The following is a 27,055-nucleotide window of genomic DNA, read 5'->3' on the forward strand; positions in this document are numbered from 1 at the left end:
AACACTACCCAAGGCCCTACTTTTAATTGTACAAGTTCTGCCCTTGTTTGCTTTACCAAAATGTGATATCTCGCATTTATCTAAATTAAATTCCACCTGTTACTCCTCAGTCCCTTGATCCAATTGATTAAGATCTCTTTGTAATCTTAGATAACCACTTTCACTGTCTACCATACTATCAACTTTGGTATCATCTGCAAACTTACTAACCATGCCTCCTATATTCACATCCATATTGTTTATATAAATGATGAACAAAAGTGGACCCAGCACCAATCCCTGTGGATTAGTGGTGCTGGAAGAGGACAGCAGTTCAGGCAGCATCCAAGGAACTTTTGCCCGAAACGTCCATTTCGAAGCTCCTTGGATGCTGCCTGAACTACTGTGCGCTTCCAGCACCACTAATCCAGAATCTGGTTTCCAGCATCTGCAGTCATTGTTTTACCAATCCCTGTGGAACACTGCTGGTCACAGGCCTCTCGTCTGAAAAGAAACTCCACCACCACCCTCTGTCTCCTACTGTCAAGTCTATTTTGTATTCAATTGGCAAGCTAATCCTGAATCCCATAAGACCTGGCTTTAATAATTAATCTACCATGCAGAACCTTGTCAAAGGTTTTACTAAAGTCCATGTAAACAACATCTACCCCCACCTCATCAGTCATCTTGGTTACTTCCTCAAAAAACTCAATCAAATTTGAGAGACATGATTTCCCTCCTGTTCCCATGGTCACAGACTCCTAGTCATTGTGACACACACTCCCAATTACACACTCACAGCAATGCTCGTAATCAGACACTCACAGGCATGTACTCATTCTCACATGTATTCCAGGATTAATGCATTAACTTGTGAAATTCCTAAATTTCCTGAATCAAGTGAACTGTTGAGGGGTTCACACACACTGCCCCCTTCCCAGAGCTGAAAACATGCTGAAATTTCTCTTGCATTGACCCTCAAGTAGTCCCTGAGCTGTTTAAACCCTGACTTGCCATGAATCGCTGTCTGGGGGCTTGTTAATGGGGTCACCCTGGGAGTGCTCTCTGTGTCCTGACTCCTTTCTGAGCCTCAGACACCTCCCGAGTGACCCCACTGCACCCGGCTCCTTCTGGAATCTCAGACTACACCAAATGAATCCTGATATCACTGTGGGTGTCATGTAGATTCATAGAATCCCTACAGTGCAAAAGAGGTCATTCAGCCCATGAATCCATAACAACCCTCAAAAGAAAATCCCAACCAGATCCACCTGCCTACACTATCCCCATAACCCTACATTTCCCATGGTTAACCTTCCTAACTTGCACATGTTTGGACTGTCCATGTGGACTGACCCTCCCTGCCCATCCAAAAACGTTATTCATGTCCTCCCAAAACTAAACACCTCCCCAACATGAGATGTCACCTCTCCCTCCCCAAAGCTCACTGTCCCCCTCACTGAGCAATAACCCATTGCTCCCCCCCACCCACCCTGAACGATGACCCATCCCATGTTCCCCTCTCCTTCAGTTCGATTGAGGTCTGATCCTGTTGCATTTCTTCTCTGATGATCCCTTCAGGATTCAATGGGAATCTGTGTCAGATAGATGTGGACGAATGTGCAAGTACTCCCTGTCAGAATGAAGCCCGCTGTGTGGATGGACCCAACAAATATCACTGTCAATGTTTGGAAGGTCAGTGCTGCTCTCTGCTCCCTCCATTGCTCCAACTTGCTTTGGTCTTCCTCCTGACCCCACCTTTCCAACTACCCAATTAATGTTTTATCCAATCTCCATGTACCCTCTTTGTCCCTCTTCCTACCTGCCCTGTCTGCAGCTTCAGTCACACACTCTCGGCTTCATTCTCAATGCTTCTCCAATTCTTTACCCAACTGCTCCGAGATTCACTCAGTGAAATCTCCTGTTCTCCCATTTCTTTCACACTCCCTGTCTCTCAGATTCTTCCTGTCATTTTCATGCTCCCTCTCTGTCTCTCACAGTCTCTCTCTCTCTCTCATGCTCCTGCCCTCATACTCTCCCTCTGTTTCTCACACTCTCCCTCTCTCACAAGCCCGCCCCATCTCTCTCCTACTCCCTCCTCCACTTCATGCTCTCCTTTTCCCCTTTCTCTTCCCCACCCTTCTTTTTCATTCTCTCCCTCCCCTCTCTCTCTAACTCCCTCTCTCTGATGCCCTCCCTCTCCTGTGATCTCTCCTTTCTGATTGGTGATGCGGTCCTCCTGTAGGTTTTACTGGAACACTGTGTGAGACGGACATCGATGAGTGTGAGCAGGACCCCTGTCACTATGGCGTTTGTAAGGATGAGATTGCGACCTTTCTCTGTGTCTGTAACCAGGGTTACACAGGCCGAGTATGTGATATCAACATTAATGAGTGTCAGAGCCAGCCATGTCAGAATGGAGGAAGCTGCCAGGATAAGATCGATGGCTATGTGTGTGCCTGTCTAAAAGGAACCACAGGTACTGAGCTCTCCCCTCTCTGCACACCACCCCCCTTCCTCCTTCAGTGCCTCACTCCCATCCTCACCCTAAATCCTCCACCCCAGCCCCACACCTTTCACCACCTCATGCCTTCAGACGTTCTGGGAATCTGTAACTTCAGGAATTCACATTCTCAAAAAATGGGGCAGTTGGATTGTGATTAGATTGTTGCCTGTGGGATCTTGCTCTTCATAGTCAGTTCCCCACTTAAAAGAGAATCTCGTTGGCCGTAAAAGGGGATTGGGACATGCTGAGGCACTACAGAAATGCAAATCTGTTTCGCTTTCTGACAATAGCTTATTTATTTGTCCTGGTGTTAAGTGGTGTGAGCTTGTTGTGATTTAATCACTAAAAATATTATTTTGCCTCAGGCGTGAACTGTGAAACAAATCTGGATGATTGTGCCAGTAACCCGTGTGAATATGGCAACTGCATCGATCAGATTAACAGTTATGACTGTGTCTGTGAGATCGGATATTCAGGTAGGACACGCTACTAAACTTAATCTCTGTCACATTGTCTGACTTCACCCCTGACCCAGCTGTCCTGCTAATGGGATCCTCATCACACACCCCAGTCCTTCCTTCAATTCACACTTTTAAACTTTACCTCCTCCAACCCTTACACCCCTCCCTATCTCTGTACCATCCTCCTACCCCCTACATCCCACGTTATCTCTGTCACCTCCTCCAAACTGTCCACCCCTCCCTATCTGTGTAACCGCCTCTAGTCTCTCTCTCTGTCACCTGTCCTCATGTACCCTCAAAACTCACGCTCTATATTTGGGGAAAGTGCTGAGAAGCACCATGAGACTTTGCATTGCTTGGAAGTGCAATATAAATGCAGGCTATGTTCCTCACCAGTGACAGCAGTCCTCACAGATTCTCCCTGTTTTTTGTTGCTGCAATAATGTGAGGGACTGTCCCTGACAACCCTCTCTCCCCCTTAGACAGTTTCTTTTCCACTTGGTTCTTGTTGGCTACTTGTGAAATTGAATCCTGGACAATGTTCTCTTTTGCTAACAGAGATTTTCTTTTCTGTTCTGTTCTCAGTCTTCCCAAGTCTGTGCAGGATCCCTAAAGCCCACTACTAACTCTCTGGCCATTCACATTGTGACTACCAGCCTCCCTCCACTCATTCCCCTTTCCCCACTCCCCTGCCTTAATTCCCCACCCTCACCTTCATTCCCCTTTTCCCACTCTTCTCAGCTTCACCCTCCCCACTCTAATTATTTGCCCCTTCTCCTCTGTCTATACATCTCTGTTCTAATCTGGCCCCTCCTCTTCCCCCTCTTCTCTCCCTCTTTCACCTCCTCTCTCTCTCTCTCTCTCCTCTCTCCAATCTACCCCGTCCTGATAAACCGACCCCTCACCTCCCAACTCTTGCTTTCATCTGTAGTCCTAGTGAGGGGCTGATGTTAAATTACATCAGAGTCTTAGATGAGGGAATGTATTAGTGGCTGGACATACAGATGATAGACAGAGAGGAAAGTGAGTGGTGAGGATGGCATTACAAGTATGCAGACTAATATATTTACGGTCAGTGAATGGGCAAAATTCTGGCAGGTGGAATACAATGTGGGAAAATGTGAAGTTCTCTTTTGCAGGAAAATGAAAACAACAGTTTTATAGAAACAGAAAATGACAGCATAATTCTGAGTTGCATAGGGATCAGGGTGGTTATAGTGCATGAGTCACAAAAATTATTACGCAGCTACAGCAAGTGATTAAAAAGCTAATGGGTGATATCCTTTATTATCAGCAGATTTGAACACAAAGGGGAATGATCAGAAACAGAAATGGCTGGAGAAACTTAGCAAGTCTGTGGAGGGAGAAACAGAGTCAACGTTTCAGGTTGATGAAGGGTCATTGGAGATGAATCATTAACTGTTTCTCTCTCCACAGACGCTGCCAGACTTGCTGAATTTCTCCAGCAAGTTCTGTTTTTGTGTCAGATTTGCAGCATCGGCAGTTCTTTGTTTTACAGAGATGCACCTGTTATGCTTCAGTTGTACAGGGTATTGATGAGGCCACTTTGACCTCTTTATTGAAGGAAGGATACAAATATATTGGAGGCAGTTAAGAGGGGTTTACCAGATTGAGAGCTGGAATAAGTGGGCGGTTTTATGGGGAAAAGTTGGATAGATTGGGCTTGTTTGCACTGGAATTTAGAAGAGCGAAGGGTGATTGAAGTGTATTAGATCCTGACTGGTCTTGACAAGGTGGATTTGGAAAGGATGTTTCCTCTTGACCGTCAGTCTGAAACCAAAGGCATTGTTTTAAAATTAGGGATCATCCTTTTAGGACAGAGGAGAGGGGAATTTTTTCTCTGAGGATTGAGAGACTCTAGAATACTGCCTCACATTAAGTATTTTTAACAGGAATGTTGATTTTTAGGCAGGTATATCGAGGGTTGGGGGCGGGGACGGAGATGGGAATGTGGATTTCAAAACACAAACAGATCAATATGATCTTGAACGGCAGAGCAGGGTTGAGAGGATGAATGGCCCACTTATGCTCCAAAGTCCTAAACAGCAGGAAAATACTTAATCGTAAAGGCTCTGGGGCCACTCAGTCCTGCTGTCTTCTGATCGTATTTAAACCCCATTTGAAATTACAGGCCAAAGAGGCAAGTGAAAGCACTGGAGTGTGTGTTGCCAGGGCAGCAATGTGTCTGCCCGAACCCAGTCAACGGCAGCAGGGAAATACAGGAGCCTGACTGAAAAGGCCGAGAGTCATCAGTCACAGCAATTCTCAGGGGTATCAGGTTCCATATCCTGGTCGATGCCCCCCACCCCCCACTCGCTCTCTCCTTCAATGTGGAGAATTTCTCCCCAGCACTATGCTGTACCTGAACCACAGGCAGATCACGGCCTTGCTGCCATCTCCAAGAAACAGGCACAGGAGTCTCTGACAAAAAGCACTACGTTCCAAATAAAGGCCCCATTATAAAGTGGACGATCCATCTGGCGTCTCCGGTTACAGGGTCACACCACTGCTTTCAAAGATCGAGGGCAGGTGAAGCAGAAAACAATCCTGACACCTGAGAACAGCAAGGCCTCCCCACCCTATTACAGTTTTTGTTTCTGGGGGCGGGAGTGGGACTCGATACTGAGCAACCCATTTATAAATGCATCGCACAACAACTTTTGAAGTTTAATTTGAGCAGTTGAGATGTTCCAGAACTGACTGACTGATGCTGCATTTCAATAACTGTTAATCTCCTTCACTCTCTAGTTTCCAGGCTCCCTTCTGACTCTCACTGGGATACAGCTCACACACACACTGACTCTCACTGGGGAACAGCTCCCACACACACTGACTCTCTCTGGGGTACAGTCCCACATACACTGACTCTCACTGGGGAACAGCTCCCACACACACTGACTGTCACTGGGGTACAGTACCACATACACTGACTCTCTCTGGGGTACAGTACCACATACACTGACTCTCACTGGGGTACAGCTCCCACACACACTGACTCTCACTGGGGTACAGACCCCACACACACTGACTCTCACTGGGGAACAGCTCCCACACACACACTGACTGTCACTGGGGTACAGTACCACATACACTGACTCTCACTGGGGTACAGCTCCCACACACACTGATTCTCACTGGGGAACAGCTCCCACACACACTGACTCTCACTGGGATACGGCTCCCACACACTGACTCTCACTGGGGAACAGCTCCCACACACACTGACTCTCTCTGGGGTACAGTACCACATACACTGACTCTCACTGGGGAACAGCTCCCACACACACTGACACTCACTGGGGTACGGCTCCCACAAACTGACTCTCACTGGGGAACAGCTCCAACACACACTGACTCTCACTGGGGAACAGCTCCCACACACACTGACTCTTACTGGGGAACAGCTCCAACACACACTGACTCTCACTGAGGAACAGCTCCCCCACACACTGACTGTCACTGGGGTATGGCTCCCACACACACTGACTCTCACTGGGGTACAGCCCCCACATAGACTGACTCACGCTGAGGGACAGCACTGACATCCTACTGGTATATTACCTGAGTGTTCCTTTTTATTGTATTAGCCCCCATGATTAGTCAGTGTCGGGCTACTATCTGACTGTAGCTGTATCACATTTAAGACTGTTCCTGTGTCCTTCAGGAAGAGTCACCCTATACAAAACACTAGCCTGGACTGTATCCCAAATCTGAGGTCCATCGCACACACTCTCTTCCTGCAGTGGCCCCCACACAGCCCCTTTGGAAGTCTAGAGCTCATGTTGAACCCCGCCTGGTTGCAGCCTGTCATTGTTAGTTGCTTGTGTCAAACTGCACATGGATTCAATTAGCAAACCTGTTGTCAGACTCTTAATGTTCATTGAATTCCCACCATCTTTCACACTGTTTTTAAAAATATCATGTTTTTGCCAAATTGTCATTCTCTATCCTCACAAAACGATGACGGTGATATTTATTACTGTTTGGTTTTAATGCTGATCTTTATGAATCTTCATGCTGTTTGTTTGTCTTTCAGGCCCTATGTGTAACATTAACATTGATGAGTGTGCTTCAAACCCTTGCCACAACGGGGGCACCTGCAAAGATGGGATCAACAGCTTCACTTGTGTCTGTCCAGAGGGTTATCACGACTTGGTTTGTCTGTCAGAGGTGAATGAGTGCAACAGCAACCCCTGTATCCATGGAGAATGTCAAGACCACCTCAATGGGTGAGTGTCCCTTCATCACTTGATGTCCAAAGCGGGGCAAGGTGAGGGAGGGATCAGCAAAGTTCAGGGAGCAAGACCTGAAATGGTGCTTTACTCTGTATCTAATCCCATGCTGTCCCTGTCCTGGCAATGTCTGATGGGACAGTGTAGTAGGAGATTTACTCTTCATCTAATCCCATGCCGTCCCTGTCCTGGCAATGTTTGATGGGACAGTGTAGAGGGAGATTTACTCTGCATCTAATCCCATGCCGTCCCTGTCCTGGCAATGTCTGATGGAACAGTGTAGAGGGAGATTTACTTTGTATATAACCCTGTGCTGTCCCTGTCCTGGCAATGTTTGATGGGGAAAGTGTAGAGGGCGCTTTACTCTATATCTAACCCCATGCTGTCCCTTCCTGGCAGTGCTGGATGGGGACAGTGTCATCTGTGCTGTGGGGCAGTCTAACTCTGTTCTCTCTCCAACAGGTACAGCTGTGATTGTAGTCCAGGTTGGACTGGAACAAACTGTGACCTGAATGTTAATGAGTGTGAGTCTCACCCTTGCGTGAATGGGGGCACGTGTCGGGATATGAACAATGGCTACCTGTGTGACTGTCAGCCTGGGTTCCGAGGTAAGGAGTACAGCATTAATGTTAGGGTTAGGGTGGGGCTGGCCCAGAAATGGTGTCAGGGTTAGCTCCCGCTCTACTGCATGTTCCTGTATTACTGACAGCAAGCAGTGGTTGAACTGTCAGGTGCTCTCTCTCTCTCTCTCTGTGTCTGTGACATTTTCTCCCCACATTATCCTTCTCTCTTTCAGCAGCTCTGATTTTATCTTTCCTCATTCTTTGCCTTGGTTATATCTGTCTATGTCTCTCTCTTGCTTTCTCCCTCATCTTTCTCTTTTTCTGACTCTCTCACTATTTCTCCTCCATCTGTATATCACACTCTTCTCTCTCTCTTTCCCCATGTTTCTCTCTCTTTCGCTCCCTCTTTTTCTCTCTATCTCACTTCTCTCTATTTACTGCCTCTCTCTTTACCTCTCTATATCTCCCCTCCACTTCTCATCTCCCTCTTTCTCACCCTGCCTGTCTCCCTCCCTCCCCCTATTCTCTCTCTCTGTCTCAGATAGCGTATAATTTGCCATCTTTCCACTGATGCCTGGTTTTGTTTCTGTTCCAGGACCCAACTGCCAGACGAACATCAATGAGTGTGCATCGAACCCATGCCTGAACCAGGGGAGCTGCATTGATGATATTGCTGGATACAAGTGTAACTGTGTTTTACCATACACAGGTAATGATTCAGTACCAGCTCAGCACCAGTGCTCAGTCAGTCAGCACCCCCATACATTCAGTTATGTGGCCTAAAAACACTTGAGAAAATCCTGCTGCAAAGATATTGGAGAATAAAAACAAAATTGAAAATGTCTGGCACCTTTCACAAACTCAGGATGTCCTAAAGCAGTTTACAACTATTCAAGTAGTTTTTGAATTCTGACACTATTGTAATACAGGGCAGTCAGTTTGCACGAAGCAAGATCCCACAAAAGAAATATCATAAGGTACCCGATTAATTATTATTGTAACATCAGTTTGGGAGTAAATGTTGAGTCAGACACCAGGGAGAACTTCCCCATGTTTCTTAACTTTTATATTAACTTGAGGGGAAAGACAGAGTCAATTTGACATTTCTTTCAAATAACAGGATCTCTGACAGTGCAATGCTCCCTCAGCACTGATCAACCGACAGTGCAGTGCTCCCTCAGCACTGTGCCTCCAACATTGTGGCACTTCCTATCACTGACCCTCTGACAGTGCGGCACTCCCTCAGCACTGACCCTCTGACAGTGTGGCACTCCCTCAGCACTGACCCTCTGACAGTGTGGCACTCCCTCAGCACTGACCCTCTGACAATGCGGCACTCGCTCAGCACTGACCCTCTGACAGTACGGCACTACCTCAGCACGGACCCTCCAACAGTGCGGCACTCCCTCAGCACTGACCCTTCGACAGTGCGGCACTCCCTCAGCACTGACCCTCTGACAATGTGACACTCGCTCAGCACTGACCCTCCAACAGTGTGGCACTACCTCAGCACTGACCCTCTGACAGTGCAATGCTCCCTCAGCACTGACCCTCCAACAGTGCGGCAGTCCCTCAGCACTGACCCTCCGACAGTGCGGCACTCCCTTAGCACTGACCCTCCGACAGTGCGGCACTCCCTCAGCACTGACCCTCTGACAATGCGGCACTCCCTCAGCACTGACCCTCTGACAGTGCGGCACTCCCTCAGCACTGACCCTCTGACAGTGCGACACTCTCTCAGTACTGACCCTCTGATAGTGTGGCACTCCCTCAGCATTGACCCAACAATAGTGCGGCACTCCCTCAGTACTGACCCTCCAACAGTGTGGCACTCCCTCAGCACTGACCCACCGACAGTGCAGGGCTCAGTACTGACCGTCCAACAATGCGGCACCCTCTCAGTACTGACCCTCCCACAGTACGGCACTCCCTCAGCACTGACCCTCTGACAGCGCGGCACTCCCTCAGCACTGACCCTCTGACAGTGCTGCACTCCCTCAGCACTGACCCTCCCACAATATGGCACTCCCTCAGCACTGACACTCCGACAGTGCGGCACTCCCTCAGCACTGACCCTCCCACAATGTGGCACTCCCTCAGCACTGACCCTCCGACAGTGCGGCACTCCCTCAGCACTGACCCTCCGACAGTGCGGCACTCCCTCAGCACTGACCCTCCGACAGTGCGGCACTCCCTCAGCACTGACCCTCTGACAGTGCGGCACTCCCTCAGCACTGACCCTCCCACAATGTGTCACTCCCTCAGCACTGACCCTCCGACAGTGCGGCACTCCCTCAGCACTGACCCTCCAACAGTACGTCACTCCCTCAGCACTGATCCTTTGAATTTTGTGCTGGAACCTCTGGAGTAGGACCTGATTCACTGAGTGGTGTTCATGGAACCGTTGCTGATACTTTCTGAATTTGTCCAGAAGGAAGGAAGGCCATTCAGCCCCTGTGTCATGACTTTGAAAGTGCTTCATGTTTAGTCCTGCACTCTTCTTCTTGTGCATCTCTCTATAGGTCTCTCAACCCCGAAGACCTAAAGGTTCAGGTCAGGTAAAAAAATTGGTTAAGAAGGCATCTGGGATATCAGCCTTTACTGACTAATTTCAGAGCAGGGAGGTGAGGCTGGAACTATATAAAATGTTGGTTAGGCCACAATGAGAGTTTTGTGTGCAGCTCTAGAGTCAACATTATAGGAGGGATGTGATAGCACTGAAGAAGGTACAGAGGAGATTTACCAGGCAGGTGTCTGGGCTGGAGGGCTTCAGTAACGAAGGGAGATTAGACAGACTGGGGTTGTTTTCCGTAGAGCAGAGGAAATTGAGGAGGGACATGACTGAGGTATACAAAATTACAATGCACATTGATCAGGTTGACAGGAAGAAACTTTTCCCCTTGAAAGCGGGATTAATGACAAAAAGCAGAGTTTGAGGGTTAGGTTCAGAGGGGATGTGAGAAAAACCTTTTCACCAGAGGGCAGTGGAATTCTGGAACTCACTGCTTGTGAGGGTGGAAAAGGCAGAAGCCCTTCTACATCGAAGAAGGATTTAGATATATGCTTGCGATGCCAAGATTTGCAAGTATGTGGGCCAAGTGCTGGGAAATAGGATTAGAATAGTTTGGTGATTGTTATTGACCAGCACAGACTCGATGGGCCAAAGGACCTATCTCTGAGTTGTGGATCTCTATACATCAATGACCTGGCCAGCTCCCGGTTAAAGTTACTAACAGAACCAGCTCTCTCCACTGAGTGCTCCAGATCAGGACAACTCTTTGAGTGAAAAACAATTCCCATCTCCCAACGCAATCAGTGAAACCTTTTGCAATGTCTCACAATTTCTTCAGCGACTTTGATGGAAGTGAAGGATTCTTAAGGGGGAGGGAGTGAAACCAGAAGTAGAGGGAGAAGGACCTGAAAAGAGAATATAGGGAATTAGGTTGGAAGCTAGAGGCAGGACAAGCAGAGTAGTAATCACAAGATTGTTACCGGTGCCACAGGCTACTGAAGCTAAGAACAGAGATCGTGTGCAGATGAAAACGTGGCTGTAGGGCTGGTGTAGGAAGGAAGGCTTCAGTTATGTGAATCATTGAGATACCTTCAGGGGAAGGTGGGACCTGTACATGAAAGACGGGATGCACCTGAACTGGAGGGGCACCAATATCATGGGCAGGAGATTTGCCAGAGCTCTTCAGGAAGATTAAACCTATATTGGCAGGAGGGTGGAAACCGGAGCTAAGGATCAGATAATGGAGTAGGTAGTGAACAGCCAGATACAGTGTATGGAGTCTGTGAGGAAGGATAGACAGTCGATAGGGCAAAGGTGCAGTCAGTATGATGTTTGAAGTGTGTCCATTTTAACACAGTTAAAAATCACAAGACACCAGGTTATAGTCCAACAGGTTTATTTCAAAGTACAAGCTATCAGAGTGCTGCTTCTTATCAGGTAGCTAGTGGGGTAGGATCACTTTGATACAAATTTAGAGCAAAAAGATCATAGTATCATATACTGATGCAATATATTGAACAAATCTAGACTGCTGTTAAATATATTGTTTAATATATTGCATCAGTGTATGACCTATGATCTTTTGTTATAAATTCTGTGTCCTATGATCCTACTCCATGAGCTACCTGACAAAGGGGCAGCGCTCCAAAAGCTTGGGCTTCCAAATAAAGTTGTTGAACTATAACCTGGTGTCGTGTGACTTTTAACTTTGTCCACCCCATTCCAACACTGGCACCTCCACATCATATTTTAATGCAAGAAGTGTCAGGAATAAGGGTGATCAATGTGGAGCATGGATCAGTGCTTGGAACTATGATGTTGTGGCCATTATGGAGACTTGGATATCATAGGGTCAGGAATGGTTGCTGGATGTGCCAGGAGTTACATGTTTCAAAAGGAATAGGGGAAGTGGTAAAAGAGATGTGGGAGTAGCATTGCTAATCGGGGATAGTATCGCGGCTGCAGAAAGGGAGCTCGTTAATGAGTGTTTGACTACAAAGTCAGTATGGGTGGAAGTCAGAAACGGGAAAGGCGCAGTCATTTTATTGGGAATTTTCTACAGACTCCCCCAGTAACAACAGAGACATGAAGGAGCAGATTGGGGGGCAGATTTTGGAAAGGCGCAGAAGTAACAGGGTTGTTGTCATGGGTGACTTTAACTTGCCTAATATTAACTGGAACCTCCTTAGTTCAAATAGTTTGGATGGAGGGGTTTTTGTCAGGCATGTCCAGGAAGGGTTTCTGATTCAATATGTAGATAGGTCGACTAGAGGGGAGGCCAGATTGGATTTGGTGCTTGGCAACAAACCATGCCAGGTGTCAGATCTCTTGGTGGGAGAGCATTTCAGTGATAGTGATCACAATTCCCTGACCTTGGAGAGGGATAGGAGCAGATGGGAAGGTATTTAATTAGGGGAGGGGGAAATTACAATACTATTAGGCAGGAACTGGGGCACCTAAATTGGGAACAGATGTTCTCTGGGAAATGCATGATAGAAATGTGGAGGTTGTTTAGGGACCACATGCTGATAGGGCTGGACAGGTTTGTCACACTGAGGCAAGGAAAGGATGGTAGGTTGAAAGATCCGTAGGTGATAATAGATATGGAACATAGAGTCATAGAGATGTACAGCATGGAAACAGACCCTTCGGTCCAACCCGTTCATGCCGACCAAATATCCCAACCCAATCTAGTCCCACCTGCCAGCAACTGGCCCATATCCCTCCAAACCCTTCCTATTCATATACACATCCAAATGCCTCTTAAATGTTGCAATTGTACCAGCCTCCACCACATACACATACAGCTCATTCCATACACATACCATCCTCTGCGTGAAAAAGTTGCCCCTGAGGTCTCTTTTATATCTTTCCCCTCTCACCCTAAACCTATGCCCTCTAGTTCTGGACTCCCTGACCCCAGGGAAAAGACTTTGTCTATTTATCCTATCCATGCCCCTCATAATTTTGTAAACCTCTATAAGGTCACCCCTCAGCCTCCGAAGCTCCAGGGAAAACAGTTTTCACTAGTGAGAGGGACATTGACGTGAAACAGACTGATATGCTTGAACAGGTTGATGTTAAGAAGGAGGATTTGCTAAAAAGTTTGAAAAACATAAGGATAGATAAGAGCCTGACAGGATATACCCAAGTGGAAGTGAGGGAAGTGAGGGAAGAGATTGCTGCACCTTTGGTGAGGATCTTTGTGTCCTCACTGTCCACTGGGGTAGTGCCAGATGATTGGAGGGCAGCAAATGTTATTCCCTTGTTCAAGAAAAAGGAATAGGGATAATCTTAGGAACTACAGATTAGTTAGTCTTACGTTAGTGGTGGGCAAATTATTGGAGAAGATTTTGAGAGACAGGATTTATGATTACTTGGAGAAATAATTGGTTAGAGATAGTCACCATGGTTTTGTGAAGGGAAGGTCATGTCTCACAAACCTTACTGAATTCTTTAAGGATGTGACACAACACATTGATGAAGGTAGAGCAGTTGATGTGGTGTACATGGAGTTTAGCAAGGTGTTTGATAGGCTCATTCAGAAAGTAAGGAGGCGTGGAATACAGGGAAATCTGTCTGACTGGATACAGAATTGGCTGGCTCATAGAAGACAGAGGGTGGCTGTAGATGGAAAGTATTTTGCCTGGAGCTCGGTGACCAGTGGTGTTGCACACGGATCGGTTCGAGGACCTCTGCTCTTTGTGATATTTATAAAGGACTTGGATGAGGAAGTGGAGGGGTGGGTTAGTAAGTTTGCCGATGAAGTTAGTAAGGTTGGTGGTGTAGTGGGTAGTGTGGAGGGCAGTGGTAGGTTGCAACTGGACATTGACAGGATGCAAAGCTGGGCTGAGAAGTGGCAGATGGAGTTCAATCTGGAAAAGAGTGAAGTGATTCATTTTGGAAGGTCAAATTCAAATGCAGAATACAGGGTTAAAGGCAGGATTCTTGGCAGCGTGGAGGAACAGAGGGATCTTGGAGTCCATGTCCATAGATCCCTCAAAGTCACCACCCAAGTTGATGGAATTGGTAAGAAGGTGTATGGTGTGTTGGCTTTCATTAGCAGGAGATTTAGTTTAAGAGCCTCAAGGTTATGCTACAGCTCTCTAGAGCCTTGGTGAGGCCACACTTGGAATATTGTGTTCAGTTCTAGTTGCCATCACTACGGGAAGGATGTGGAAGCTTTAGAGAGGGTGCAGAGAAGATTTACCAGGATGCTGCCTGGACTGAAGTGCATGTCTGACGAAGAAAAGTTGAGTGAGAGCGAGGGCTTTTCTCATTGGAGCGAAGACGGATGACAGATGACTTGATAGAGGTGTACAAGATGATGAGAGGCATAGGCAGAGCAGATAGCCAGAGACTTATTCGCAGGACAGAAATGGCTATCACAAGGGAACATAATTTTAGGGCAACTGGAGGAAGGTTTAGGGGAGATATCAGAGGTAGGTTCTTTACATAGAGGGTGGTAGGTGTGTGAAATGCACTGCCTGCGGTGGGAGTAGAGTCAGATATATTAGGGACATTTAAGTGACTCTAGGATAGGCACATGGAAGATAGTACAGTGAAGGGCACGTAGGTTAGTTTGATTTTAGAGCAGAATACTAGGTCGGCACAACATTGAGGGCCTAAGGGCCTGGACTGTCCTGGACTGTTGTATGTTCTATGAAACCCCACAATGTATTGAGACTGCCAGTGAGTTCATATCATCTTGCTGCAATGATGGGGGTCCAGCCTTCAGTTTGTGAAGGAGAGCTCACTGCTGATTGTGAGAGTGAAGGGGAGCAGGATTGCAGGAACTGACCACTCCCCTCACTCCACTCTGTACCAACCCCTCCCCCTGCAGCCCCATCACGATAGACCATGTGGTATCCGGTCACCATTCTGGCTGCTGTTTGAGGACAGGGATTCTCTGCCAAGGCGGAGTGAGAATAAACAGACGACAGATTTCCTGCTGAGGGTTCGGATGACAAGGGCCTGTTGTTTCCCAGTTTCCTGTTCCCTGGATTCGGAGCCACATAGGGAACAATTGCTGGAACTGGCGTCACCTTTCCTGTCCTGGCAGTGTTTCCATGGTAACCGGACATGAAAATAGTCCACACTTAGTGAAAGCAGTGAGAAGAAAAGTTTACTTTCAAACTGGCTACTTGAGCAAAACAAAATTACAGACACCTTGACATTTTAAATTCTTTTCAACAGCAGTTTCTCAAGTGTTTAATCTTTCTGTTGTTCTGGGACCTCTGGTGAAGTTGGATTGGGGTAAATCACTGGCATAAATTACAGCAAAAATATCCCAAAGTCAGCTCCTTTCATTGGCAAGGGACCCCTGCTGGACAAACTGAGAGAGTCAGTGTGCGTGGGACTGTACCTCAGTGAGAATCAATGAGTGTAGGAGCTGTACCCCAATAAGAGTCGGTGTATGTGGGAGCCGTACCCCAGTGAGAGTCGGTGTATGTGGGAGCCGTACCCCAGTGAGAGTCAGTGTGTGTGGGAGACGTACCCCAGTGAGAGTCAGTGTGTGTGGGAGCCGTACCCCATTGAGTGTCAGTGTGTGTGGGAGCCGTACCCCAGTGAGAGTCAGTGTGTGTGGGACTGTATCTCAGTGAGAGCCAGTGTGTGTGGGAGCCGTACCCCAGTGAGAGTCAGTGAATGTAGGAGCTGCACCCCAGTGAGAATCAGTGTGTGTGGGAGCTGTACCCCAGTGAGAGTCAGTGTGTGTGCGAGCCATATCCCAGTGAGAATCAGTGTGTGTGGGAGCTGTACCCCAGTGAGAGTCAGTGTATGTGGGAGCTGTACCCCAGTGAGAGTCAGTGTGTGTGCGAGCCATATCCCAGTGAGAGTCAGTGTGTGTGGGAGCCATACACCAGTGAGAGTCAGTAAGAATCAGCTGCCGACGTTTCCACCACCTCCAAACAGACCCCACCATCAGGGATATATTTCCCTGCCCACCCCTTTCCGCCTTCCGCAAAGACTGTTCCTTCCGTGACTACCTGGTCAGGTCCATGCCCCCCTACAACCCACCCTCCCATCCTGGCACCTTCCCCTGTCACCACAGGAATTGCAAAACCTGCGCCCACACCTCCTCCCTCACCTCCATCCAAGGCCCTAAAGGAGCCTTCCACATCCATCAAAGTCTTACCTGCACATCCACTAATATCATTTATTGTATCTGTTGCTCCCGATGCGGTCTCCTCTACATTGGGGAGACTGGACGCCTCCTAGCAGAGCGCTTTAGGGAACATCTCCGGGACACCCGCACCAATCAACCACACCGCCCTGTGGCCCAACATTTCAATTCCCCCTCCCACTCTGCCGAGGACATGGAGGTCCTGGGCCTCCTTCACCACCGCTCCCTCACAACCAGATGCCTGGAGGAAGAACGCCTCATCTTCCGCCTCAGAACACTTCAACCCCAGGGCATCAATGTGGACTTCAACAGTTTCCTCATTTCCCCTTCCCCCACCTCACTCCAGTTCCAAACTTCCAGCTCAGCACTGTCCCCATGACTTGTCCTACCTGCCTATCTTCTTTTCCACCTATCCATTTCACCCTCCCCCCCCGACCTATCACCTTCATCCCCTCCCACACTCACCTATTGTACTCTATGTTACTTTCTCCCCACCCTCCTCTCACTTATCTCTCCACCCTTCAGGCTCTCTGTCTGTATTCCTGATGAAGGGCTTTGGCCGAAACGTCGACTTTACTGCTTCTCGGATGCTGCCTGAACTGTTGTGCTCTTGCAGCACCACTAATCCTGAATCTGGTTTCCAGCATCTGCAGTCATTGTTTTTACCTAATCAAAGAGAATCAGTGTGTGTGGGAGCCGTACCTCAATGAGAGTCCGTGTTTGTGGGAGCTATACCCCAGTGAGAGTCAGTGTGTGTGGGAGCTGTACCCCAGTGAGAGTCAGTGTGTGTGGGAGCCGTACCTCAATGAGAGTCCGTGTTTGTGGGAGCTATACCCCAGTGAGAGTCAGTGTGTGTGGGAGCTGTACCCCAGTGAGAGTCAGTGTGTGTGTGGGACTGTACTCCAGTGAGTGTCAGTGTGTGTGGGAGCTGTACCCCAGTGAGAGTCAGTGTGTGTGTGGGACTGTACTCCAGTGAGTGTCAGTGTGTTTGGGACTGTACCCCAGTGAGAGTCAGTGTGTGTGGGAGCTGTACCCCAGTGAGAGTCAGTGTGTGTGTGGGACTGTACTCCAGTGAGTGTCAGTGTGTGGGAGCTGTACCCCAGTGAGAGTCAGTGTGTGTGGGAGCTGTACCCCAGTGAGAGTCAGTGTGTGTGTGGGACTGTACTCCAGTGAGTGTCAGTGTGTTTGGGACTGTACCCCAGTGAGAGTCAGTGTGTGTGGGAGCTGTACCCCAGTGAGAGTCAGTGTGTGTGTGGGACTGTACTCCAGTGAGTGTCAGTGTGTTTGGGACTGTACCCCAGTGAGAGTCAGTGTGTGTGTGGGACTGTACTCCAGTGAGTGTCAGTATGTGTGTGGGACTGTACTCCAGTGAGTGTCAGTGTGTGTGTGGGACTGTACTCCAGTGAGTGTCAGTGTGTGTGGGAGCTATACCTCATACTGTATTATCTCTGTCCTAACCGTTAGGCACTTATTCTGAGATTAGAATCTTCAGGTTTGTGTTGTGGAGGGTGGTGGCAGATACAGCTTCTCCCTTTCTCCTCTGACCAACCCCTGCAGAATCTTGTCTACCTGATGAGATAGCTGGAATTTCTGTCAAATGCCACAAGCTAACCCTCATGTCACATCACCAAAATCTCAACAGTTGTACTATAATTTCTGATTTCCTGTGCTCATCTTGCTGTAAAGGTCCGATATGCGACTTCATGGAGATTCGCAACTGAATATTGTCTGGATATGTTGATGGGATGGCTTTCTGGGTTGGACTCTGATTCATCCATTCTTTCCCTCACTGTTGTTAACTGGGAGACCCTTGCCCAGTTGTGAGGAGATGCCTGATGTTGGAAATGATGGTGTTTTCTTGTGGCTTGTATTTAGTTTTGTTAATAATGGGGCCGTTTGTTGACAGGAGTGAATTGTGAGGACGTCCTTGCTCCGTGCTCTAGTCAGCCGTGTCAAAATGGTGGCGTGTGTCAAGAGTCTGAGGATTACGAGAATTTCTCCTGCGACTGTCCAGAGGGATGGCAAGGTGAGGAGAGTGAGAGAAACCCCCGTCCTTCCCCCAGCCAAGATCACCCCCCAACTCCAGTGAGAGCCTCTCTCCCTGAAGCCCTCCACCCTCCAACACCACCACTGCCACTCAACACCCTTACCCACCAAGACCTCTCCCTGATACTGCCACCCCCTGCAACATCTCCTCACCTGCCCCAGGAGTGATTTCAAATCCTGCCCTAGCGTGACTCCCCCTCTGTGATACCAGCAGCCCCCCCAACACCACCCTTCCTTCCCCTTCCCAACAACAAGAATGATCTCTGCCCTCTACGCCCGAGGTGATCACTTCCCCTTCCCGTGGATGTTACCCTGCCCCCCGCCCCCACTTCCCCTGGATTAAGGGGAGGGGGATGATTTTACATAGGCTGTTTTAGTTACACATAGCTGTGTATTATACTACCTCTCAGATCTGCTTTTCTTAGTGTGGGATTAACGCCGGTATTCTCTCTGTCCAGGTCAGACTTGTCAGAAAGATGTGAACGAATGTGTGAAAAGTCCCTGCCTCAATGGAGCCACTTGCCAGAACTCGATGGGAGGATTCCAGTGTGTCTGCCGACAGGGTTACACCGGCACCATCTGTGAGACCGACGTGGATGACTGTCAGCCCAGTACGTGGAGACTGAGAGAGACCATATTTTCAAGAGTGTGGCACTCCCACAGCACTGACCCTCTGACAGTACGGTGCTCTGTCAGTACTGACCTTTCACCAGTGTAGTGCTCCTTCAATACTGAACCTCTGACACTTCAGAACTCTCTCAATACTGACCCTCTGGCAGTGCAGCACTCCCTCTGTACTGACCCTCTGATAGTGCAGCACTCCCTCAGCCCTGACCACCCTCCGATAATGCAGCACTCCCTTTGCACTGATCCTCCGACGGTGCGGCACTCTCTCAGTACTGACCTTCCAACAGTGCACTGCCTCTCTGATGGTGCGGCACTCCCTCCACACTGACCTTCCGTCAGTGAGGCACTCCCTAACTGTGATTAGCTGCCTGATTTCAATTTCTTTGAAAGGCTTCAGTGGGGGGAAGGGAAATATTTTTGTTCAGTGGTGCTATCTGAATCAGACTACATTTGGAGTACTGTGCGCAGTTTTGGCCCTATATCTCAGGAAGGATGTACTGGCCCTGGAGCGCGTTCAGAGGAGGTTCACTAAAATGGTCCTAGGCATGAAAGACTTAACATATGAGGAACATTTGAGGACTCTGGGCCTATACTCAATGGAGTTTTGAAGGATGAGGGGGAATCTAATTGAAATTTACAGAATACTGAATGACCTAGACAGAGTGGATGTTGGGAAGATGTTTCCATTGATAGAAGAGACCAGGGCCAGAGGCGCAGCCTTCGAATAAAGGGAAGACCTTTTAGAATGGCGATAAGGAAAAACGTCTTCAGCTAGAGAGTGGTGAATCTATGGAATTCACTGCCACTGAAGGCTGTCAAAGCCAGGTCATTGAGTATATTTAAGACGGAGGTAGATACCTTCTTGATTGTCAAGGGAATCAAGGGTTATTGGGAGAAAATGGGAGAATGGGGTTGAGAAAGTTACCAGCACTGATTGAACGGTGGAGCAGACTCCATGGGGCTGAATGGTGTAATTTCTGCTTCTATGTCTTTTGGTCTTATGAATTGTATATTGGCTCCTGTCTTGATCTAGCCTGTTTTTTCTGTTTTGCCTTTGACAGATCCATGCCATAATGGAGGCTCGTGCTCTGATGGAGTCAGTAGCTTCACCTGTGACTGTCTCCCTGGATTCCGTGGTCCCAAATGTGAGGAGGATATTAACGAGTGTGCCAGTGACCCCTGCAGGAACAGTGGTAACTGCACGGACTGTGTCAACAGTTACACATGTACCTGTCCCCTGGGCTTCAGTGGTATGCACTGTGAGAACAACACCCCCGACTGCACAGAGAGGTGAGCACTGAGTCCATCAGATCATAAGAAGTAGCAATATGAGTAGGTCATTTGGACCCCCAAGCCCACTCCACCATCATAAAAAATAGCTGAACCAATATTCCTCAGTCCACTTTCCATTGTTTTACCTGTGTCATGATTGGAAGCAGGTGAATCTCATTGACTACAAGATCCTTAATTGGGGTTGTTAATCTGGCCCAATCAGGGAGCCCTGGCTAACAGAGATAAACAGAGAAGAACAGGAATGTCAGACATCCTGTTCTCTCTAAGAGCTGCCTCTGAGGGAGCAAAAAAAAGAAAAAAAAGAGAGAAAAAAATAAACGGAATTAAACAAACAGGAAGTCAGAGGTTCTGTTCATTCTGAGAGGTGGCTGTGAGGGAGTTGAACCAGTGTCAGATATTATGTACGTGTAAATAAAGGGTGGCTTGATGACTGGATATCAGCATCTGTGGAGAATTAGTACATATGGCGTATTTGGATAAGAACTCTAATAAGAGGTTAATGACCAAAATTTTTTAAAAAACAGAATTATGATACGAGTGTCACATTTAGCCATTGATGATATGAAATTGTGTAATATGCTTTTTTGTATGAAGTTATATTGTACTGTAACAGCTAAAATACTTTACATTTTTGATTTAATAGTAGATTTTTCAAAGAAATAAAGCCCTTGAAACATGAAAATAAATAAACAGGGGATTCGGAGGATTTCCTGATTTCATGGACTGTGTTTGAGCTGCCTGTTCATACATATGTGTACTGTATGTATGCTCAGAGACAGTCCAAGAATGTACTGTGCACATATAAATGAAAGGTGACCTGGTGACGAGATACCAGACCCTGTGCAGTTATTTCATAATTATTAATATTTAATAGTGAAACCCAAAATGTAGCCATTGAAATTTGAAAGTTGGAATCAAATCACTCACCAGACATAGTCATTTATTAAAAATACTGAGAAAAGATAAACAGGGGATTCAGAGAGATTCCTGACTTCAGGGACTGACTCCGACCTGGCTGGCCACCACTATTGTATGTGCACATGTAAATAAAGGGTAACTTGGTAATGGGATACAGGCCTCTGTGTAATCATTTCAGTGGTGACGAGGGAAAACAGAATGTTGCGAGCAAATGTTTTTCAAGCACAGTCATCTTTGAGTTCTGGTAAGCATTTCTGGCATCATGCCTGTATTTGGGAAGCTTGACTTATCCAATCCACCTGATGAAGACTGGTCTCAGTATGTGGAAAGGTGATATGTTTTCTGGGCAAATGACATTGGGACAGTTGAAAAACAATGAATATTCCTTCTGACTGCTTGTAGATCCACAGTATTTTTGAGTATTAGGGGCTTAACTTTGCCAGAAGCACCAGACACCAAAACCTTCCAAGAGTTGACGGATTTGGTTATGGTTTATTACCACCCCAAACCTCCTCTAATTCTGAGATACTATTGGTTTTATTTGGCTGTTTGAGAACCATGGGAATCCATATCAGGATTTTTGATGAAGTTAAGATGACTGGCAGAGGCATGTGATTTTGGGATAACCCTGACTAAGATGCTGAGAGACCATTTTAATGATATAACCATGCAAAAGTGCCTACTAGCTGAAGCTCAACTGAACTTCAAACAGAGCTGAAAAATGTAATGCTGGAAAAACACAGCAGGCTAGGCAGGAGAATCCAAGGAGCAGGAGAATCAACATTTCGGGCATAAGCCCTTCTTCAGAAATGAGGAGGATGTGCCAACCAGGCTAAGATAAAAGGTAGAGAGGAGGGACTTGGGGGAGGGGCATTGGGAATGCGATAGGTGGAAGGAGGTTAAGGTAAGGGTGATAGGCCGGAGAGGGGGTGGGGGCAGAGAGGTCGGGAAGAAGATTGCAGGTCAAGAAGGCAGTGCTGAGTCCGAGGTTTGGGACTGAGATAAGGTGGGGGAAGGGAAATGAGGAAGCTGGAGAAATCTGCATTAATCCCTTGTGGTTGGAGGGTTCCTAGGCGGAAGATGAGGCGCTCTTCCTCCAGGCGTCGTGTTGCCATGGTCTGGCGATGGAGGAGGCCAAGGACCTGCATGTCCTTGACGGAGTGGGAGGGGGAGTTAAAGTGTTCAGGAACAGGGCGGTTGGGTCGGTTGGTGCAGGTGTCCCAGAGGTGTTCTCTGAAACATTCCGCAAGTAGGCGGCCTGTCTCCCCAGTGTAGAGGAGGCTACACCGGGTGCAGTGGATGCAGTAAATGATGTGTGTGGACGTGGAGGTGAATTTGTGATGGATATGGAAGGATCCCTTGGGGCCTTGGAGGGGAGTGAGGGGGCAGGTGTGGATGCAAGTTTTGCATTTCTTGCGGTTGCAGGGGAAGGTGCCGGGAGTGGAGGTTGGGTTGGTGGGGGATGTGGATCTGACGAGGGAGTCGCAGAGGGAGTGGTCTTTCCAGAATACTGATAGGGGAGGGGAGGGAAATATATCCTTGGTGGTGGGGTCTGTTTGGAGGTGGCAGAAATGACGACGGATGATACGATGTATCTGGTGGTTGATGGGGTGGTAGGTGAGGACCAGTGGGGTTCTGTCCTGGTGGCGATTGGAGGGGCGGGGCTCAAGGGCGGAGGAGCGGGAAGTAGAGGAGATGCGGTGGAGAGCATCGTCAACCACGTCTGAGGGGAAATTGCGGTCTTTGAAGAAGGAGGCCATATGGGTTGTTCAGTATTGGAATTGGTCCTCCTGGGAACAGATGCGGCGGAGGCGAAGGAATTGGGAATATGAGATGGCGTTTTTACAGGGGGCAGGGTGGGAGGAGGTGTAGTCTAGGTAGCTTTGGGAGTCGGTCGGTTTATAGTAAATGTCTGTGTTGAGTCGGTCGCCCGAGATAGAAATGGAGAGGTCTAGAAAGGGGAGGGAGGAGTCCGAGACGGTCCAGGTAAATTTGAGGTCGGGGTGGAAGGTGTTAGTAAAGTGGATGAACTGTTCAACCTCCTCGTGGGAGCACGAGGTAGCGCCGATATAGTCATCGATGTAGCGGAGGAAAAGGTGGGGGTTGGTGCCAGTGTAGCTATGGAAGATGGACTGTTCCACATATCTGATGAAGAGGCAGGCATAGCTGGGTCCATACGGGTGCCCATGGCTACTCACTTGGTTTGGAGGAAGTGGGAGGATTGGAAAGAGAAGTTGTTCAGAGTGAGGACCAGTTCAGTCAGTCGAAGGAGTGTGTCAGTGGAAGGGTACTGGTTGGGTCAGCGGGAAAGGAGGAAGCGGAGGGCTTTGAGGCCTTTGTGATGAGGGATGGAGGTGTATAGGGACTGGATGTCCATGGTGAAGATAAGGCGTTGGGGTCTGGGGAAGCGAAAATCATGGAGGAAGTGGAGGGCATGGGTGGTGTCCCGAATGTAAGTGGGAACTTCAAACAGTCACTACAACTGACTTTGTCTTTAGAATATGTGGCAAGTGGAGCATGGGAGCTACAGGGCAAAGGAGGTGGACACCCTCACCAGTCCAACTGAGCATGGGGAACACCACCTGAGTGTCAGCAATTGCAGAGCCTCACGGAGGGTGTACCCTGAGTCAGCCCATAGCAGAACCCCACAACAAAGCCAAGCCTCGGACAACTGGCTAAGACATTCTCCAGGGTCTGGGTCAGCAAACCATTTGCAGTTGCTGCTGGTATGCAGACTTGAGACTGCAAAGGAGTCTGAGAAAGTCTGACTTGAGTAAGGGAATTCGTAGGTTGCTATCCAAGAGAGTCTACACCCTGGAAAGTCCACCCACATGTGGTGTGGAACAGTTAAATTGCTCAGCAACATCCAAATCAGGAACCAACTAAAATTAATATTTGATTAAATGGTCACCCAGTTCTCATGAAGATTGATACTGGCATTGCTGTATCAGTGGTTGTAGAAGCTGTCTTTAACAAGATTTGCTCTGGACCCCAACCCTTAAGTTTGCACAAGACCTCAGCCAGACTGAGAATGTAAACCAGGGAACCATTACAGATTCAGGTACCACCTTGGTTCCAGTCTCCTATGAGAAGCAGTTGGTGCAGTTACCACTGATTACAGTAAGAGGCTCGGGCTCAAGCCTATTGGGGTGGAATTGGTGAAGAAAGATTCACCTCGATTGGCTCAACATTTTTTGATTAGAAAATGGCTGCCCAAGTGATGTCCTAATGAAATCACCAGTAGTTTTTCAGGAAGGGTTAGGGACTATCAAAAGGGCCAAGGCCACTTTACATGTTGACCAGGAAGCAATTCAGTGATTTTGCAAGGCCTGACCAGTGCCATTTACCTTGTGGAGAAAACTAGAGGTGGAAATCAGGAGGCTGGAAAGCGAAAGAATCATCAAACCAGTGCAGTTTATGAAATGGGCAGCACTGGCCATACCAATTGGTTCGCCTTTGTGGGGATTTTAAGCAAATGGTAAACTGCTTTTTGCAGCTGGATAAAGACCTATGCTCTCACATAGAGGACTTGTACACAAAATTAGTTGGGCAGAGGGGTTCTTCACAAAGCTGGGCATGAGGCACGCCTACCTGCAATTGCGACGAGATGAGGAGTCTCACAATTAATACCCATAAATGTTTGTATCAATATACAAGACTGCCATGTGGGGTATCATCAGCCTGCACCCTTTTCCAACAGACAATAGAGAACATTTACAAGGGCTATGCCAGGTTGCCATTTATCTGGATGATGTGCTAACAATCGAGAATTAATAAAGAGCACTTGGAGAACTTAGACAGATGCTTAAACATTTCTCCTAAGTGGGTGTACACCTTAGAAGGGAGATATGGATGTTTCAGGTGCTCTAAGTGACCTCCTTGAGTTACAAAGTTGACAAAACCAATCCTCCCACTTCCTCCAGATGAAAGGTGTAGTCATGAGCATCCACATGGGCCCCAACTATGCCTGTCACTTTGTCGGCTCCGTAGAACTCCATCTCCCAGAGTTACACCAGCACCACTCCCCACCTCTTCCTCCGCTACATTGATGACTGCATCAACACCACCTCATGCTCCAACGAGGAGGTCGAACAGTTCATCAACTTCAACATTCCACCCCGACCTTAAATTCACCTGGACCGTCTCTGACACCTCCTTCCCCTTCCTGAACCTCTCCATCTCCATCCATGAAGACCCACTCAACACTGACATTTTTTACAAACCCACTGACTCCCACAGCTACCTGGATTATACCTCCTCCCACCTTACCTCCTGCTAAGATCCCGTATTCCCAAATCCTCTGCCTCCGCCGCATCTGCACCCAGGAGGACCAGTTCCACCACAGAACACACCAGATGGCCTCCTTCTTTAAAGACTGAAATTTCTCTTCCCACGTGGTTGAAGACGCCCTCCAATGCATCTCATCCACATTCCGCAACTCTGCCCTCGAACTCCACCCCTCCAGCTGCAACCAGGACAAAACCCCTCTGGTCCTCACCTTCCAGCCCACCAACCTCCACATAAATCGCATCTTCCGCCGACATTTCCGCCACCTACAAATGGACCCCAGCACCAGGGATATCTTTCCCTCCCCACTCCTAGCCGCGTTTTGGAAAGACCGTTCCCTCCACAACTACCTGGTCAGGTCCATGCCCCCTAACAAGCCACCCTCCTATCCTGGCACCATTCCCTGCTACTACAGGAATTACAAAACCTGCGCCCACACCTCCCCCCCACCTTACCTCCATCCAAGGCCCCAAAGGAGCCTTCCACTTCCATCAAAGTTTCACTGCGCGTTCACACATGTAGTGACGTGTATTGTATCCGTTGCTCCCGATGCGGTCTCCTCTACATTGGGGAGATTGGACGCCTTCTCACAGAGCACTTTAGAGAACATCTCTGGGACACCCACACCAATCAACCCCACGCCCCATGGCTGAACATTTTAACTCCCCTTCCCACTCTGCCGAGGACATGCAGGTCCTGGGCCTCCTCCATCGCCACTCCCTCACCACCTGATGCCTGGAGGAAGAACGCCTTATCGTCCGCCTCAGGACCCTTCAACTCCAGGGCATCAATGTGGACCTCATCAGTTTCCTCATTTCCCTTCCCCCCCCCCCCCCCACAGTACCCCGTTCCAACCTTCCAGCTCAGCACCACCCTCATGACCTGTCCCACCTGTCAATCTTACTTCCTACCTATCCGCTCCACCCTTCCCTCCGACCTATCACCTTTACCCCACCTCCATCCATCTATTGCACTCTCGGCTATCTTCTCCCCAGCCCCATCCCCTCCCATTTATCTCTGCACCCTAGAGGCTCCCAGCCTCATTCCTGATGAAAGGCTCTAGCCCAAAACATCAATTTTCCTGCTCCTCGGATGCTGCCTGATCTGCTGTGCTTTTCCAGCAACACACTCAACCAAAACCAGGTTACATCCATTGGAAGATTAAGTGAGGGCAATCAAAGGTGCCCTGGCTCTGCCTTTCCTTGGGTTAGTGAATTATTATGGGAAATTCATATGTAACTGGCCATAAGAATGGCATATTACTGTGGGGAGCAAAAGTGATTGTCACCGCCAGATACTGGCCGACCTCCAAAAGGGACAAGCAGGGGTCTTCAAAATGAAGATGTTAGCTAGACGTTATGTCTGGTGACCAGGATTGGATGCTGACATAGCTGCATTGGTGGGGCAGTGCCTAAAGTGCAAACAAGCACAAAAACTACCACCAGCAGCTCCCCCACGTTGGTGGGAATGGCTAGGAAGACCTTGG

At 48.3% G+C, this 27,055-nt stretch overlaps 1 protein-coding gene across 2 annotated transcripts in view; it reads left to right on the plus strand.

The window, feature by feature from the left end:
* Positions 1 to 27,055, plus strand: part of notch1b (notch receptor 1b) — a 112,183-nt gene that overhangs the window by 60,748 nt on the left and 24,380 nt on the right. For both annotated transcript variants that reach the window (XM_087998156.1, XM_087998157.1), the window contains 9 exons: positions 1,561 to 1,674; positions 2,225 to 2,458; positions 2,851 to 2,961; positions 7,004 to 7,196; positions 7,662 to 7,807; positions 8,358 to 8,471; positions 18,305 to 18,424; positions 18,903 to 19,055; positions 20,133 to 20,361. In XM_087998156.1, coding sequence (XP_087854282.1) covers positions 1,561 to 1,674; positions 2,225 to 2,458; positions 2,851 to 2,961; positions 7,004 to 7,196; positions 7,662 to 7,807; positions 8,358 to 8,471; positions 18,305 to 18,424; positions 18,903 to 19,055; positions 20,133 to 20,361 — 1,414 coding nt within the window. The remainder of the gene's footprint in view (positions 1 to 1,560; positions 1,675 to 2,224; positions 2,459 to 2,850; positions 2,962 to 7,003; positions 7,197 to 7,661; positions 7,808 to 8,357; positions 8,472 to 18,304; positions 18,425 to 18,902; positions 19,056 to 20,132; positions 20,362 to 27,055) is intronic.

The sequence above is a fragment of the Chiloscyllium plagiosum genome, unplaced genomic scaffold, assembly GCF_037043375.1.
Source record: "Chiloscyllium plagiosum isolate Xiang-an unplaced genomic scaffold, Cpla_swu_hap1 HiC_scaffold_21, whole genome shotgun sequence".
NCBI lineage: Eukaryota > Metazoa > Chordata > Chondrichthyes > Orectolobiformes > Hemiscylliidae > Chiloscyllium > Chiloscyllium plagiosum.